Source organism: Gallus gallus, chromosome 5 (genome assembly GCF_016699485.2).
Source record: "Gallus gallus isolate bGalGal1 chromosome 5, bGalGal1.mat.broiler.GRCg7b, whole genome shotgun sequence".
Classification (NCBI taxonomy): domain Eukaryota; kingdom Metazoa; phylum Chordata; class Aves; order Galliformes; family Phasianidae; genus Gallus; species Gallus gallus.
Window position 1 is genome coordinate 7020398 of NC_052536.1, and position 17157 is coordinate 7037554.

A 17157-nucleotide genomic window follows, 5' to 3' on the forward strand; every position below is an offset into this window, starting at 1 on the left:
ATTATTTTATTTTATTACAAAACATCCATTAATCTGCATCTTAGAATATGCATTGGTCCTTCTTTATAGTATATATATAAAAAAAAAAGCCTGTAAGCATGCACACAACTTCCATGTTTTAAAATTTTGGTAGTCCTGTGTGGAGCCGGGAGTTGGACATGATAATTGAGTCTTGCCTTCCATTAATTCTGTCATTTGGTACTGTTATTAGGTGTGAAATATCACCAAGTATTTCTTAACAATTCCGTTCCGGGAGGATTTAGTTGTGTTTAAGGTGTGAAAACTTCAGCGTTTGTTTCGTGTCTGACATTACTTTGTTTATTCCGTAATTTGAGGGCATTAATTTTATTTATTTATTCTTAATGGAACTTCTGGTAGTGATTTAGTGTTCCAGGCGGAGTTGGATTTTGTACTTATCATTCCACATATTGCAAATTCATGCTTTTTGCAAAGGCTCCTTTTTGAGTTTCTGTGGTCTGGTATCTGTGAAGGTCAAGATATTGAATTTACAGTACATCTGAGTGCACTAACCTCACCAGCACTGATTTGAGATAGGTGAAGTAACATTGAATTTAGGTGGTTAGTACATATAATGGAATGAGGATATAACAATTTCTGTATTGTTAGAAAAGCACTGTTCTTTTGATGAAGCAAAAATGGAATAAAGCTTCATTAATAGTAGCCTTTTTACTACTTAAGAACTATATTAAAAATTTCTGCCTACAAGTGAATTCATGCAGTGTTCTACATGCTTTATGTTTGTAAACTCTTTGACATTGAAAAGTGAACAACAAAGAAGAGGAGGATTGTCATAAGACACTTAAAAGAATTTTCAAGGAAACTTCAAATACGTACTTAAAACGATTTTGTGTGTGGTTTCACTGCTTCTTGTTAAATATTTTAATACTGCCAATGGCCACATGACATATCACAAAGTAGATAGTAATTTCAGCATTAAAAATTAACTGTTGCAGTAACAACAGGCTGTGTTTGACTTAATGAGCTGTGAGAGAATACATTGAGGTACAGTTTCATTTTAGAGCTCTGACTGTCTACACTGTTCATTTATTTATACGTCTTTGTCTATCACTTTTTTGAGTATAAAGAACTCATGTTCTTACAAAGATCCTAAAATAATTTTTAAAATAGGTGAAAGCCCTTATTTTCATGACTGTAAATCATGATCTTACTTCTGGTGGAACGTTTATATTTCATTTCAGCCACTTCATTATGTGGCCTTATATACTGACCCTTAAAATGCTGGTTCATGAAAAATCCTGAGTATTTTCCAGAATTTGTATTTTCTCAGAAGCTTAATTCTGAAAATCTTTATTGAAGGCTCTAAATTTGAGGAAACAGAAAGGGGAGAGAATTATAGAATTGCTTAGATTGGAAGGGGCCTTAAAGATCACGTAGCTCCAACCCCCTGCCACAGGCAAGGTTGCCGACTGATCAAGCTGTCCAGGATCCCATCCAATCTGGCCTCAAATTCCTCCAGGGATGGGAAATCCACAGCTTCTTCTGGCAAACTGTTCCAGTGCCTCACCACCCTCTGAGAAAAGAATTCTTTCCTAACATCTAACCCAAATCTCCTCTCTTTTAAATAGTTTAAAGCCATTCTGTCCTATTGTTATCAGGCCATGTCAAAGATCAATCGCTCTCCAGCTTGTAAGCTGCTTTTAAGTACTGGAAGGTTGAAATGAGGTCTCCCTGGAGCCTTCTTTTCTCCACGTTAAACTCAGCTTCCTCAATGTTTCTTTGTAGGAGAGGTGCTCCGATCCTCTAATCATCTTAGTGGCCCTCCTCTGGACCCATTCCAATAGCTCCACGTCCTTCCTGTACTGGAGTCCACAGATTTTGAACGCAGCACTCCAGATGAATCCTCCCAAGGGCAGAGTATAGGGGCACAGTCCCCTCCATCTGACCCACCCTTCTTTTGATGCAGCCCAGGGTACCATTGGCCTTTATGGTGGCAAAAGCACACTGCTGGCTTGTGTCCAGCTTTTTTCCATCAGGACCCTCAGGTCCTTCTCCCTAGGGCAAGTTACCTCAAGACAGCCTTGAACAAATACTTTTATAAAGATGGGATATAATAGTAATATCCTCTGGTAGTTAAAATAATTGTACTTTCTTGCATACAAACTGTTGTCACAAGAAGTCTTTAAAAGTGTACTGTATAAATATTTAATTGGAACGTAAGTTATTGCTACTAAAAACAGAAGCATTACATGTATGCAGTAGTAGAACTCTTCAGCAACAGCTGAGTGGGAAGAGAATATGTTCTGAGCAATGTCAGTTAAATCCAGTACGTTTATCTCCTGGTAGGTTTGACTGCAGGACTCAACTGTTGAGAGTCATGACAGAGCTATATATAGCTGAATCTTCCCATTACCAAGTGGTGTTGGCACATGCTAAATTGAAAACATACCAGCAAAGCCTGCTTGGGACGGTGTAGCTAAGCCATTATTCTGTATGCACGTATGTTTATTATTTCCAGTTTCACATACTAGATGGATATGTTTTCTGAGCAGTTGTTTAGGTTGCATTTTGAATGACCCAGTCCTCTGCTGTGCTCCAGCTCCTTTTCAATGAACTGGTGATGCAAGGAAGCCCTGAACAGGCGGGTCTGGTCTTCTGAGTTCCTCAAGCATGTTAGAGTAATTCTCAACACACAGGAAACAGCAGTATCCTTTGTGTACAGCTCTTTATGAATGCTAGAGAATGCCCTGGTGCTAGTGGGAACAGAGGTGTAAATGGCTTGCGTGGAATTTACCTAAGCCATGATGAATTGATTTATTATTATTATTTTTTTTAACATTCCATTGCTTGTGTGGGAGTCAGCTTCATGATCTCTGTCAGCGACAGCTCACTGTATTAGCTGTTTTTCAAAGATAGGAAAATCTATTTTGCACAAAGAACTAAAACAAGTTGAAAATGCCTTTGCAGCAAGTAGGTCTAGATCTTTTTCTTAAAATGATGTGGTGAGGTAAGTTTTCTGCAGTTTCTTGCACCCCCGTAATGACCAATAATACTTAATAGAGTCAATTTTCAATTACAATGACCAGAAGCGATTAAACAGAATTGTGTTATAGCCATAGGCTTTCAGTGCTCATGAAAGAAAGACAGTATTCTTGTTATAATATCAAGGCTTGTTTTTATGTTAAGTTTTCCAATATTTCAAGGTAGCCTGGTGACATACTATAAAGCTTAGCCCTTGAGGGCAATCCTTACCCACATAGACTATCTGCACCTTGATGTTGTCAGAGGGACTGGAGGCCTACTCTGTAGGAATTCATGATTGTATACAGAAATTGCATGTTAGCCTTCAAAGGGATGAATATGATCGATTTATATTATCTAGGACTGCATTTGCCTAGGACTCTTTCAGCTGTTGTCTTCGTGGCTTTGCGCTAAGTCACAGAGTATCATGTTTGTCTTTACTTTTGTACCTAATGTTATGGGTGGTAACGGTTTTTTACTTGACATTATCTTCTGTGACTTTATTTATGGCTGCATTGCTTTTCGTTGTTTTAAATATGAGACAATGCATTGATGTAACAAACATCAGTGTAAAAATGTAAATGCTATAAAATACCTACATAGTAGGCAATAATGCAATGGTCAACAAAGATACTCAGTTCAAACACAGCTAAACATTTTCAGGTTTTGGGATGTTTCAGAAATAAGAACAAGCTATAGTTATTTTTAGACTTCGCATTTATAAAGTAGCATACAATAGGCTGCCGTGTTTCTCGTCTCTGTAAATAGTTGAGCTTGTCTATATACATTTTTCATGGTCTTTCCCAGGATGCTGATTTTGTTTGTTTATCACAAGTAAAGCAAATATGTTCATATAGAGAATGCAGTAGGCTTTTTTCTGTTTGTTTCAACAAGTTTCATCTTGTTCTGTCCTTCAGAAATTGTCAGTAATTATTAAGACTCTCAGAACAACTGTCGTGCTGGAAATGCTTAACAGATTACTGAAAGTGTTCCTCAATATATAAAGAGGATTTCTGTTGCTATTTCTTTTTTCACCTGTATTCTTGTGCAGGTGCATTCTCATATTTCCTCTCTCTCCGCTCTCCAGTTCTCACTTTTTCTGCAGCATAGTAGTGACAGGTGTGTGTGAATTGGCATACTGAGGACATTTTCCCAGATGTAATGTGTTCCTAACCCCTTCATTTCCAAGGCAGTTCAAACATGAGTATCAGGAAGAACCCAGAGCAATGGATGAAGGAAAACTTAATATTCTTGAGTGAACATCTAGATCATTCTCTCTTTGATTTATTTACACAAGGGTGGTGGCATTACAGTGATGTTTGGGGCTGATTTTATTTTATTTGGTTTGATTTATTTTTTTAGTTCTCTATTGAACTAGCAGTCAGTGCTCAGTGAAGAACTATGTGTAAACATGCATTTTCTTCTCTTGCTTTTTTCTTAAACACAGCAGTAATCTGATGAAGCAATCCTCACATTGCAACATATTTTCCATGTTTTCACACTGCCCAGAGGAAATAACCTGCTTTTCCAGAGAAATGGAAAAGTATTCTAAGCGAATCTGGGCCGATGGATTTGAATTCATTTGGTGCCTGAAACTTTTTCAGGCCAAAGCTCAAGCAGGACATAAAGTTCAGCAAGCAGGTGACAGGCTGAAAGGGAACACGTGACTGTCTGGAATGCGTGTTGTCAACATTCATAGCTGATAAGATGCAGAAAATACAGACACGTTTACCTCTTAATCAGGAAGAATGACTGTAACAAAACCAAGAGACCTTTGCATGAAATCCGGAACAAGTGACAAGGCAAAAATAAGGTATGTTTGTGATTTAAAATACTTTTTACAGGAGAAATTGATACTCTCCTAGCTGCAGATGCTACACTGAGATACTTGTAGGTGGAATAATACGATTTTCTTTTAGTGGTTTTTTTTTGGGGTGGGAGTTGTTTTTTTTTCTCTGTGCTGTAAGACAAAAAATCATTAACACACAATGTGTTGTGGAACATTTTAAGAGTACATAGTACTTTCCCCCACTTTGCTAATTAAGCCTGAAATAAGTCTTGCAACCTCTGTTTTGAACTGGATTAAATATGGATATGGGATTCTGCATTGGCTGTGCTGTGGGATAGACAGTGATGTGAGAAAGTCTGAAGTATTTGCTATTCTGTATAATTAGATGACTCATTTCCTGGGGAATAAAAATGCCCCTAGGGATTTCATATTTTAATCTCAAGAGAACCCCCTTAGTCTTCAGCTTGTCAGCTATGACAGAGGCTATCAAACACAGAGAAATGTTCTGTACTGAGTGCATCTTAAATGATTTTTAAGAGTTTTTAAAATGAATGCCAGATGACATGAAGAAAGAGTTGCTCTCACCAGTGTTAACAAAGCATAAGAACTTGTACAATTGGCACAGAATACGTATGTTTGATGTACAGAGCAACTCGAGTCCTTTTCAGGTGCTGTCTCATGGCATGGTTCACTTTTAGAAAAGTTCTTTTACCTTGTTCCATTTTCTGCCAATTCTAGTTACTCAAGCATCTTTAGAAGACTCGTAGTACTAACTTATTTAAAACCTTTCACATTTCTCTTGTCATAGAACTTCCTGTATTTATTACTATCCAGTACTCAAAGAAGGCTGGTAGTCTAGGTTTGTATCCTTCTCTGCTTTTCACTTGGAATGTCCAAAAAAGACATGCGTTGGGTCAAAAGGATCAAGAATAGTTGAAATAGCAAAACTCTTGGCAGAAACTCTTTTATTTATCTGGGATTTCCACATTTTGAAGGGTGGATAGATGGCTAAGTATGACAGATCCCTTTAAGAACTGTTTTTTGGGGGCATTATACAGTTTCAGACTTTGAATTCTTTGCATATACCATTAGTGTAATGGGCAACTTTGGCTCCAAGTTCTTGTATTTTGTCTTAAATGCATGAATGTACTTGGCTGTAGAAACTGAAAAAGAAGTGGAGCAAAGTAAATATTCTGAGATCATCACAAAAATGCCATGGGACAGCAGCATTTTGGTGGTAACAGGCATTGCCCAATATATTGTGTTTGTATATGGAACAATCGGTTTTACAGTTTAAGACCAAAGCCGCTTTTAATAGTGGGAGATACCAGGTTGGAAACTGGAGTTTGTTGGGAAAGATTAGAATGTAGTAGTCATAAGTTCTGTGCAGAGGCACTAGAGGACACCGCAGTAACAGGGAGTACTTTTAAACTTCCCTTCTTTGCCAGAACGTTGCTTTGCATATGCATTAATCTCCGTGTTGCAAGTTTGAAAAGTTGCCATTCCACGAGGCTTCAGCAGAAGCAGACCAAAATCTCAGAAAGGGTATCATCATCTTTTGTTAAGATGGAAAACTGCCTTCCTGGCAGTACTTATGGAATAATCAGCTTATCCACTGAATCGTCCTTGAATTCCTCCTTTTTTTTATAATGTCTTTTGTGAGGACAGGCCAGTAATTCAAAGAGCATAACTTATTTTTAGGTTTAGTCAGGGCCTGAAATAAACTGAGAAGGCTGAGCAGTGTTACGATAAACAGGGAGTAAAACAGAGACAGGAAATAGGGGGTCTTTGGTAATGAATTCCAGCCACTCTTGAAACAGAAAGCCAGGGAAGGCATTACTTGGAAATAGTTTCACAGTGACAGCTTAATAATTTTGGGTTGTTATTCAGCGTTAAAAGTGAATAGTTTCTGCAGATTTATACTGTTCTTGAAAGATCCCTTTTAAAAGACCATTTAGCAAGTTATATTTTTAATGTTTTTGGAGTTACATTGTTCTTGTTGCTAACCGATCTGCTGTTTAAAAAAACCAGATGTTTGGGGGAGAGTCTGAAGTTTATACAGTTGTGCGTTATGTATACATCTGTGAGAAGCGTTTGGGATAAGGCTGTGGGACAGAGGCAGTAGATTTAACTTGAAATGTGTACACACGTTCAAGAATTTAGAAGTAGAGGGGTTTAAAGGGGAAGAAGTCACAGCTATATCCTGTAGAACAAAGCAGCGCGCTTGCTTCCAAAAGTTTCTTTTAACCCTGGGAACGTGACTGCTGAGATGGGCCCAAAGCATGGATGGTGAGATTGATATTTACAAGCACTTCACGTGGCTAAAGCGGGTAAGTGATTTGCTGTTCTTTGTTTTGTCTTTGCAAATGCACGTTACCAATCTAAGTCAGAATTCTCAGCTTTGCGGAAGGAAACACACGGACTGCCTCAGACATGAAATATTGTAAGTTCCTTTATGAGAAAGGAATTAGGGACTTTTCTTCAAGCAGGAGGGGGGGAAGTTTGATGGGAGGGGGGCTGTGCAGGGGGACAATCAGCTGTCTATGTCTTTAAAAACAAAACTCTACAGTCAGTCTGTGAACAAATGGCAATAGGTTCTAGTAAGTGCTCGTGCTTTCCTGAGGTTGTAATGTAGCAAAGCATACCATACAATGGAGCGTATGGCAAAAAATTAGAATATGTTGTTTACCACATTGTGGTTTAAAATTAAGAAATATTTACACTGGTTCTTCACTTCATTCTTCACTGCTGTAACTGCATGAGACCTTTTAGCGTGCTTTTGTTTTGAAAAAAAATGGTGGTATTTTTTTTTTGCCTGTTCACAGTTCTCTAATTAAATTATGCTTTTTTAAAAAGGCAGTGCTATTATCCTCATTTTTGTGATGAATGTGAATCTGAACATGAATTAACTGCGTAATGTAAGGAGATTAATTTTTGTTTTCCTGTAAAATTAAAAAAAACAAAGTCTGATATCTTGGAAAAATCATCTAGTCTTTGTCTGCTTCTGAGTTGCTTGGGTTCTAACTACTTATTTTTCAGTTCTTGAAAAATCCACAGATGTGATGAGAATAGTTCCTTCACAGTAAACTGTTCCTTTAAATTACAATATTGATTTAACTGCATGTCATGTGAGCAGCACATCTTCCCATTATACTTATAAAAATTCTATTTTAACTGCATACTTTTGTTACAAATTCTATGCATGCTATTTATGTCAGTGCCCTTGATTACAAACGCATGCATATATAGATACACACACTCTTTTTAACTGGCTGTGTAAACACAAAATGTAAGTAAATATCCGTTAAATGTGAACAGGATCTTTAACTTGGGTAGCTTCTCTGAATGTAAAATATTTGTGATGTTCAAGTCTTTAACAAAAGCTTGGGAATGTTGAAGTTCAGTTTACTTACAAAATATTTGCATCTCTTCCTCAAAACTTGTGTTTCTGGTGTGTGGATGGGGAGGAGATTAAATGGGGAAATGAGTGGGTGAGTGAAGGAGAAGAGACAACAGGAAGTAGTAGTTGGGAACATCATACTATTAGTTTGACTTGTGTTTTGTATAGTTAAAACTAGATAACTCTTCAGCGGTTTTTGAGATCACATTACTTTGTTATTTAAATGACGCCTTAAATATGGTATGTCTGCCACCTCTGCTTCCCTATTAGTATCCAAAAGATAGATTTGCTGACAGAAGACTGAGGTGTGCTGTTATCAGTCTGTGTTGCATTCCCCGTGCACTGAGAATGATAGAACAATGAGAAAGAAGTAGCTTCAGAGAAGAAAGTGTCATGGTGTCATGCAGGAATGTTCACAGGTTTGGGAGGAACTAACAACAGAGGGTGCAATTTCAGACAAGATAGTGTTCAAATATACTGCAAACTGTTTTGCATAACTAAACGTTATTAAAATGGTTGCACTTAATTCTTTTTATGTATGAGAGATAAAGGAAAATATCAGTATTGGTTCTTTTCCTTGCAGGCACTTTAAGGAGTTGAATATATGTGGGGGGAATGGAGGAGAACTGAAAACAGTTTTTCATAGTTCCCAGGAGAAGTTTGAGCACTGTGATCCAAAGTTTATTTGATAAGTGATCTTGTAAATAAATAAATAAAAAATCTCAGTTGCTGATTTGATTTCCATATTCCAGAATCCTAGCATCTCATGTCTGGCACTGTGATAGCATTAAGGATTTAAGGCCTTGCAATTAAAAACTGTTGCTTTTTGGCTGATAATGAAAGGATAAGTACCCTCCAGACTAATGAATGGTGCTTAACAGAGGGTAATTGCAAAAGACTCCCATAAGCCCTGGTGAAATATGCTAGAACTGGCTCCAATTTCATCAATAATAGAAGTCACTTCAGAGACCAGGATCAGTTTTGATGTTGCAGTTAGTCTGTCAAGCCATATTTGCATGTTGTCTGTGGCTTGGACTGTATTAGGGCAGCAAGTAGTTGTTAAATAAATAATTGTGAATCCAGGCAGGGGAAAATAAGGGATAAAACTGCAATTTTCAGATGCATGGAACAAAGGATGTGGTTTTAATCAGTAGTCTTGTAACACAGTCTGTACAGTAGCATCATGCAACAACAGAAGGGACAAGGCAATATATAGGTCAAATTTGAATAAAGTGTTGCCACGCCTCAAGTCTTTCCATTAGGCTTTCTTGATATTAAAATGATCTGTAAAAAGTGCTTTGCCAAGAATGGCTATACATAAGCACAGTGTGGGTAGGAGAATATAGGAACAGAGAGAGCAAAAAAAAAAAAAAAAGGAAATCTTGATGCGTATCTTGATGCATAATCTGTTTTCCTTTGCTTACTGCTTGTCTACATTTTAGTTTTTCTATTTCTTGACAGTAAATGTGTATATGTATTATTGCCTGCAGTAGTAGTAGTAAAATTTCCCACCAGAGAGAACTTTCTCTATTGACAATATCTTGCCTAATACCAAAGACATAACTCTATGATGAGTACAGCTATGTTGTACTTTATGGCATATGATACTGTGGTCGTAATTTCAGAACTATCTGGATCCGCTTATTCTGGCCTAGATCTGAATGGTACCTGCCATAGCAACATGATACCACACTGGTTTCATTTGTTAGTGATTCAAATGTTCAAAGATACCTTGTTAGTGAGGCATAAAGCCTAGTTAAGTAGGTGATGGGAAATAACAGTGTGTCTCAAAGTTGTCTCTTTCTGGAAGGATATGGAAAATTTCTTGTACGTGTATAGGGCACTTTTACAATTGCAGCTAAGACAGCAGCGTCATTCTCATAAAGAAGTCGGTTGGCAGTTTGTGGGAAGCATTTTGTAGGTAGTTGATGTTATTTCACAAGGCCTAAGCATAAATCTGCTGCTGTTAAGTTTCTGTTGGAAGCCAAAGTACCTAAGACTCTTCTCTCTTCCCTGCCTCCCAAATGGTAAAAATGTGTTGTCTTTAGCATGGATTTTCTCTGGTTCTCCCAAGGGATTTGAGTTAACGGGGTCCCATACAGATTCCTTTTTGGTCCTGTTGCTTTATTATCCTGCCATCTGACCTTAATTGGGAGCACACCATTCTGAATAAAAATGACGTAGCCCCCATTATGTGCATAGGCATATAGGTATAATAAAAAATTACTATGTTTCATTACAGTAATAAGTAGTGTAATGGGCTCTCTAAGGATATCATAAATTAACTGAACAATTTGAACTGCAGTGGGTGGAGTGTAGCAAAATGGAGAATCTCTTGTGTCTGAAAAACACTGAAGTGCTAAGACTTTTCATTTTGAAAGAACTGCCTTCATGTGAAACTGAAACATCCAGTAACTCTTGTAGCTTACTTTGGACTTGACTTTTGAAATCTGCACAGTGGTGAGCTGATGGTTGACCTGAGAAAGGTATACATTAGTGGTTCTGACTACTGTATGTAATCCCTATTAGCAAAAGGTGAAGCAGTTGAGCTCACGCTGTATCACTTACGCTGATCATACTGAGGATGAATGTCATGACTTGTGTATGGATATCTTCCTTTAAGTGCTAGCATTAGAAGTTCTCCTGATGAAAGAGTAAATATTTGGTGAAAATTCTTTGATTTTTAAGGACTGTATGAGTTTACCTACCTTTGTACTTTGTGCTGTTAGCTCTTTCAGATTGACTTCCACTTTCCTTTAAACAAGGAACAGCAGAAAACAGAAAATCCAGTTGTTGCTTCTGCTTTCAGGTGAAAGGCAAGAATTACAGATCCAGAAATCCCGTTCCAGCCATCTCTCTCTCCTCAAGTACACTGAGTGAATGTACATAAATTCACGTGGGTGTGTATCTCAGGTAACACTAGGATATCAAGAGAATAAATTGATATTAATAGATAGGTGCCAAAATAAAAATGTTTCCTTTGTTGGCTACTCACTCATTATGTTTGTCGATTCAAAACTATTACAACAGCAAAAACTGTAACGCAGCATCAGTTCTGCTGATCCAAAACAGTGGTGGGGGGGAGTTGGGAAGTCCGTATTCTTCTAAATATTATCAACTCCAAATAGAATGAAAAATGTCTATAGCGTACATTTTTCCTGCAGTCTGTGTGCTCTTAGTAGTTTGTGGAAAACTGGCTGGTTGAACTCTGCTGGCTATACTCCTTGTTCTCAACTTCTAAACTGCAACAGCAGACAATATATCAAGTGTGTCCCTAATCTTTCCTACTAATGCAAGCACTCTGGTTGCCACAAGCATCTGACTCAATTGTCAGTGGAACTGAAGTTGATTCGTGTGACTGAATAAGAGGAAAGGATGGTTTTGCCATAATCTGTCTTCTAAGAGGCAAGTGACTTCTTGAAAAAGCTTACAAATCACCAGTCTAACTGACTGCCAGATTTCTTTTCTCAACTTCTTTCTCTTCTGTAGCCCAATATGAGACCCAGACATTAGTGGAAAATTTTTGTGTAACAGCTGGCTGATCAACTTCAGAAGTTTTAAAATTAGCTGTGTTGGAAATTCTTGGAGAATAAACTTAACACATGAGGAGGACATATATTGGCCTCTGTTCAATTCTGTTATCTTGGAAATGTGCTTCCTTTAAGGGCTTACTTTTACAGTCTGCCGAGATTCAACAAGTTTTGTTTCAGAAACTTCAGAATAGAACATCTGTACAGAAACTCTAAACCATGGTGGTTGTTCAGTTCTGACAATATGCTGCATCCTGTTAAAATAATATGGAAGAAACCATAAAATTCCTCACTTGCTGGACTCTGAGCTCCCATCTGAGAAGGCTATTGAAAATTAAGCTAACTAGCTGATCAAATATCCTGCCTTTCTTGCCATAACCAGCAATAAATACAGCAGGAGTATCTTCCTTCTGACCTAAAGCTGTTGAATCATATTCTGATTTTATTTATTTATTGTATCATAAAATGGAGGGATATTTGAGCCTTTTTCTTGGAATAGGATTCTGTAGTTAGTGGATCACGTAAATGATACTTAAATGCTCAATTTTCCAACACATATCAGTATTATGTCCAAGTTAGAGGAAGGAGAACATTTTCAAGATAGACCTGGAAACTACAGATGAATAAGAAGCTGAAGTAGGTGATGAGATGCAAAAACCTTTTTTTTTTTTTTTTTCCTCCAAAAGTGGAAGAAATTGTTGGTTTTAAATTGTTCAAGGAAATATTTTATATCTGATGCAGTCTGGGCAGAAAACTATACCCAGGTTCTTTATGGAGAGTGCAGTATAGGTGCTTCAAGAAACTGCTTTGAAGCTGTCTTAACAGAGCACATAGGATATATACTTGACTTTTCATTTGCAGCACTGCAGTGGTTGTAACTGTTCCAATCACCTTGACTGAACATATTTTTCCTTCTATTTCATCATCGTGTTATCAGAAAGATTCTTGTGCTTTGTGCTATTTCACCCATGCTTTCATTACAATAAATAACACATTTACCTATAAGTTGTGAAGCTCAAGTAATGGTTTTTAATTTTCTAGGTTACTTTTTCTGGAGTAACATCTTTCTAGAAAATCTTGGTGATTCAACCTTTTGATCACGTGGTTACATAAGTTTAGTGTGTGTTTGTGTTCTTTTACAGTAATTTGCTGTCTAGTCTTGACTTCAGTGCTGTGTCCTATATTTGGGTCCTGCTGGTACGTGTGATACGTAACTATACTCAGTTTCATCTCAGTACTGTCTTTCACAACTGCTGAATGCATTCCAACCATGCACAGATGGCCTTGGTTCATGTTACATTTTTTATCTTGTCTTTATGAATGCCGAGAAGACTTCCAAAGCCTTAAACAACTGTTGTGTGTCAATCAGCCACTTTTTTTTTTTTTTAAGCAGGGTATTTTCTGCATACTGTACTGTCCTGTACTTATCTGAGCACTCTGTCTGACCTGTTGGCAGAGTTGGTATTTTTTTTCTCCTCCTTATTCACATTGGTGTGATTCAGTGGGTCTTATGTGTGTATTGAGTATTGAAGTTCCAACATAGGATATTTCACTGTCAGTCAGTGCTGCAGACATCATCGGGGCTGCGTATTTGATAAATGTGAGTGTAGTAAATTTTTTGCCTTATTTGTGATTTGATGTTGAATTAATTCTCAATTACTGATTATACAAAATGTTGAACTCTATTTTATATTGATGAGGGATTACTTATATAAAAATGTGTTGGCAACAACACTGTGCTTGTAAGGAGAGCAGTGGAGTGATTACAGTATTAGTTAAATTTAGCATAGGAAAATAGCAAATTACAGCAGCGTAACGGGTGCAAAGATCTACCTGACTGAGTAGTTTTCATTGCTAGCTTTTGTTATTAAAAGAATCTTCTCCTGCCTAGCAGTTTGCTGTTGTACCCTGGGTGCTTGATGTTCTGTCTTCAAGAAGTCTTCCCCTATCATGGTGTATGGGTCAGAGACATGGTGGGGGAAGGCCTGTGGGCTGATGGTTGTGAAAAGCTTCTAATGAGATGGAGGGGAGTTTTGGCTGTAATGGAAACCTAGTTGCCAAGGCTAAAGATTTCTAGTCTAAAGGACTTCACTCTTCACATAGTTTGAAGCAGAATGGCCGGCAGTGTGATTGAAGATGCATAGCTGAGGTCAAAGGATTGCCTACGCAGACATAGAAATAAATCTTGCTTACTTAGAAGGATTCCTTTTGTTTTGTTATACTACTACAAAAGTTACTTAAGTCTGTAAGACCATACAGGTTAATACATAGGACCTAAGTTATATTGATTGTGTGGTTACCTGTGGAGTGCCTGTTTTTCATTCCTAGAGATATTAGAAGCAGACAAAATAAGAATCGCAAATAATTATCTGTTCAAGGGCAGAATAACGAATCAAATGATTTCTTCAGATACTTTTCAGTCCTGTTTGTTGCTGTGTAATGTTTGATTAAATACTTTCAAAATAAAAATAAAATACTTTCAAAAAATATCAGAGACAAGGGTTATCATAGCTCAACTACTAAAGATGCTAAACTTATATGTAGTTCAATACTTTATGGTCTGAAAAGTGTGTTTTGGCATTTGATTGGTAATTACTTCCTGCTTTGCGTAAATTAGTGCTATGTTTATTTTCATAGTCTATTTTACATTTGGGCCTCTAGACCTCAGCTGAGATCAGGAAGCCATGGAAAAAAATAGATAAACTTGTTTAGCTGAAAAAGAACAGACAGTTCAGACAGATTACAATCCTCCTGCTGCTGCTGTACATGCAACTGTAATTGAGTAGTGTGCTGCAAACTAGTGCAGATAAGGGGAAATCTGTAGCTGGATTCTTACGTTGGCTGAAAAGCCAACCAAGGTGTTTTATTCCCAGGCGGAAAAGCATTGCCTGCTATTGGGAAATGAACCACTATGGGGTAATATTACAACTGGGTACTTTAAGCAAGCAGATCCAGCCCTGCAATTGCATAAAGCTTCCAGATGGACCATAGAACCGTGACGCTCTACCAGAGTTGTTTTTGGTTTATAAATCTGCAGATTTTTCTTTGTCTTGTTTTAAGAATTTTTTGTATATATAATAATATACATATAAAGAGCGAGAGGTCTCGCTCTTTAGAGATGTTTAGAAATATGTAAATAATTATGTAACCAGAATAGTTCCTGATAGGAATTTGGTAATTGAAATAATTTGTTAATTATTAAAAAAGAATTTGTACTTTTCAGCAAATTTCTAGGAATAGGGTAATACATATGGCAGGTATTCAAAAATAAATACCAAGATTCCTTGCCTTTGGCAAAATACTGTTGAGTTCAAATAGTGCAAACAGAATGTTTTTTATCTTGGTAGGCTGGCATCTCCCAAAGAAATGGTGCTGGAAAATAACTAATCTATTCCTATACGATTACTGATTGCTGGAAAAGAGAAAAAATATTCAAAATCCAGCTAAAAAATGCACATATAAAAGCCTTAATGCTTATGATGTAAAGTTTTTGTTGTGTTTTGCAGTACAAAATTGCACTGTATCAATTTTTATGAACTACCGCTTGACATTTTAATATTAACTGCAAAAGTTCTTACTGCCCTTTTCTCTCCAGTCACAGGTGAATCATCATTCATCTACTAATAATGAAACCTATCAAGAAAGATTGGCACGATTAGAAGGTGATAAAGAGTCTCTCATACTGCAGGTATGTTTTAAAGAGAACATTGTCTATGTAGTTGACATTCAGTGAATAGAAGCTGAAGTGACAGCGTATTTTCCATGGAACAAATAGTAACAGGTCAGCAATTACAAGTGATATTTAGTCAGGAGTTAATTTATTATTTGTTTAATTAATATGGCTTGTCTAATGGTGAGGTAAGTGACTGGAGGAGAAGGGAGTAGCAGCAATAAGAAGAATGACAAAGGAACTTGACAGTGTTTGTAATTTTTTTTCCATGGTGTTAATGCTGCGGTAGTAGATTTCGTGCTAGGTTTGCTAGGTTATGCTAGTTACTTTTTAGTTTCTGCATGCCACTGTTTTTTATGAATTGGAATACTGAAGAATAAGGGGGACAAAAATTAAACATATTGTATACCATCATGTTTCTAGACAATGTGCCTATCCCTTACCTTCTTCTCCATTAAAGTCCTTAAAATTCAATTAGGAAAAGTGTGCCACATCAGTGTTATCATTCCTCTGAGTGGCCTGTCTCTTCATGCTACCATTTATGAGGATGGATGGGTTGTAATATGAGAAGCTACTTAGCATCTTGAGAAAAGGGATTCAAAAGCAAGATAACACACTCCATATAGTGTCATATGGATATGGTTTGGTCATTATTGGAATGTGGAGGACTTGTAAACCTCAGGAATAAAAATCAGAAATGGAATGTTTTTGATGAATCGCATGTGGATAGAAGTGATGCTTTCCATACTTGTATGTTGTGTACTGAAGTTACTTTACCTAATCAGAAAGATTAGGGGACGGCGAAAACAGAGAATTAAAAAAATGACAGTAAAAATGCAAACTTCTTCCAAGTTTCCCATTTCTCAGTTTACCAAGCCAACCTGTTTTCAAATAGATTTCTGCCCTATGTATGTTTTCCTCCTGGGAAAAATGCATATTGTAAAGTAATGATTTTTTTTGTTTGAATATCCTCACTTCTATGGAACTGCACTGCACAGCTTTTAAAACTGAAGCTGGATGTTCTTTAAGTGGTTTTGCATATCTATTCACTTTGCACTTATGAAAGCACATCATATGATGTGTATATGTGTATGCACACAAAAAAAAAAAAACAAAACTTGAATAAACTGGGTAAGTGTTCTCCTTACTTTCTGTTGTTAGTTTCTGTGAACATAATTTATCTTTTATATTCTTTTCACACTTATACTGTTTACTGAGCAGAATTCTCACAGTTGTTAAATAAACAATAAATTGTTTGTAAGACACTCTTAAGCATGAAAACTGCCATTACTTAGTAAAAACGAATCCTGAGTGAAAAACAAGTTTTTCTGGTTGGAACATAAATGTTCACATTTTTTTAATTCCTGTTTTTTCTAGTACAGGAGATAGCATCACAACTAATATTTATTAGAGCACCATTTATGGATCTATCTGTAATTAAGTGAAGCACAGTGATTCTATTGCAAACAACTTTTCACACAGTGCGCTCACTTCTCACACTTGCACGCATACACATAATTGGAGTAACAGTGAAGAGACCAAACCCAGCTGTTCATTCAGAAGCATAGGGTTCTACTATATATATGCATGTATGTATGGCCTGAACTACAACCAAAGTGTGTGGGTGTGTATATATGTGTGTGTGTATGTATGTATATGTGTATATATATATATATGTGTGTGTGTGTGTGTGTGTGTGTGTTTGTGTGTGTGTGTATGTGTGTGTGTATATATATATATATATATATATACACACATAAAACAGCCA

The 17157-nt window shown here is 36.8% G+C and overlaps 1 protein-coding gene across 47 annotated transcripts in view; it reads left to right on the forward strand.

Annotated features, from left to right (window-relative positions):
- The window catches only part of PPFIBP2 (PPFIA binding protein 2), a 94768-nt gene that overhangs the window by 35877 nt on the left and 41734 nt on the right, over positions 1–17157 (forward strand). For 26 of the 47 annotated variants that reach the window (XM_040702064.2, XM_046942203.1, XM_046942197.1 and 23 more), the window contains exon 4: positions 15315–15407. In XM_040702064.2, coding sequence (XP_040557998.1) covers positions 15315–15407 — 93 coding nt within the window. Of the gene's footprint in view, positions 1–4730; positions 7120–7175; positions 7233–10998; positions 11103–12861; positions 12917–15314; positions 15408–17157 lie in introns of those variants that run through there. The other 21 variants (XM_040702078.2, XM_040702086.2, XM_040702088.2 and 18 more) reach the window with 14 other exon arrangements.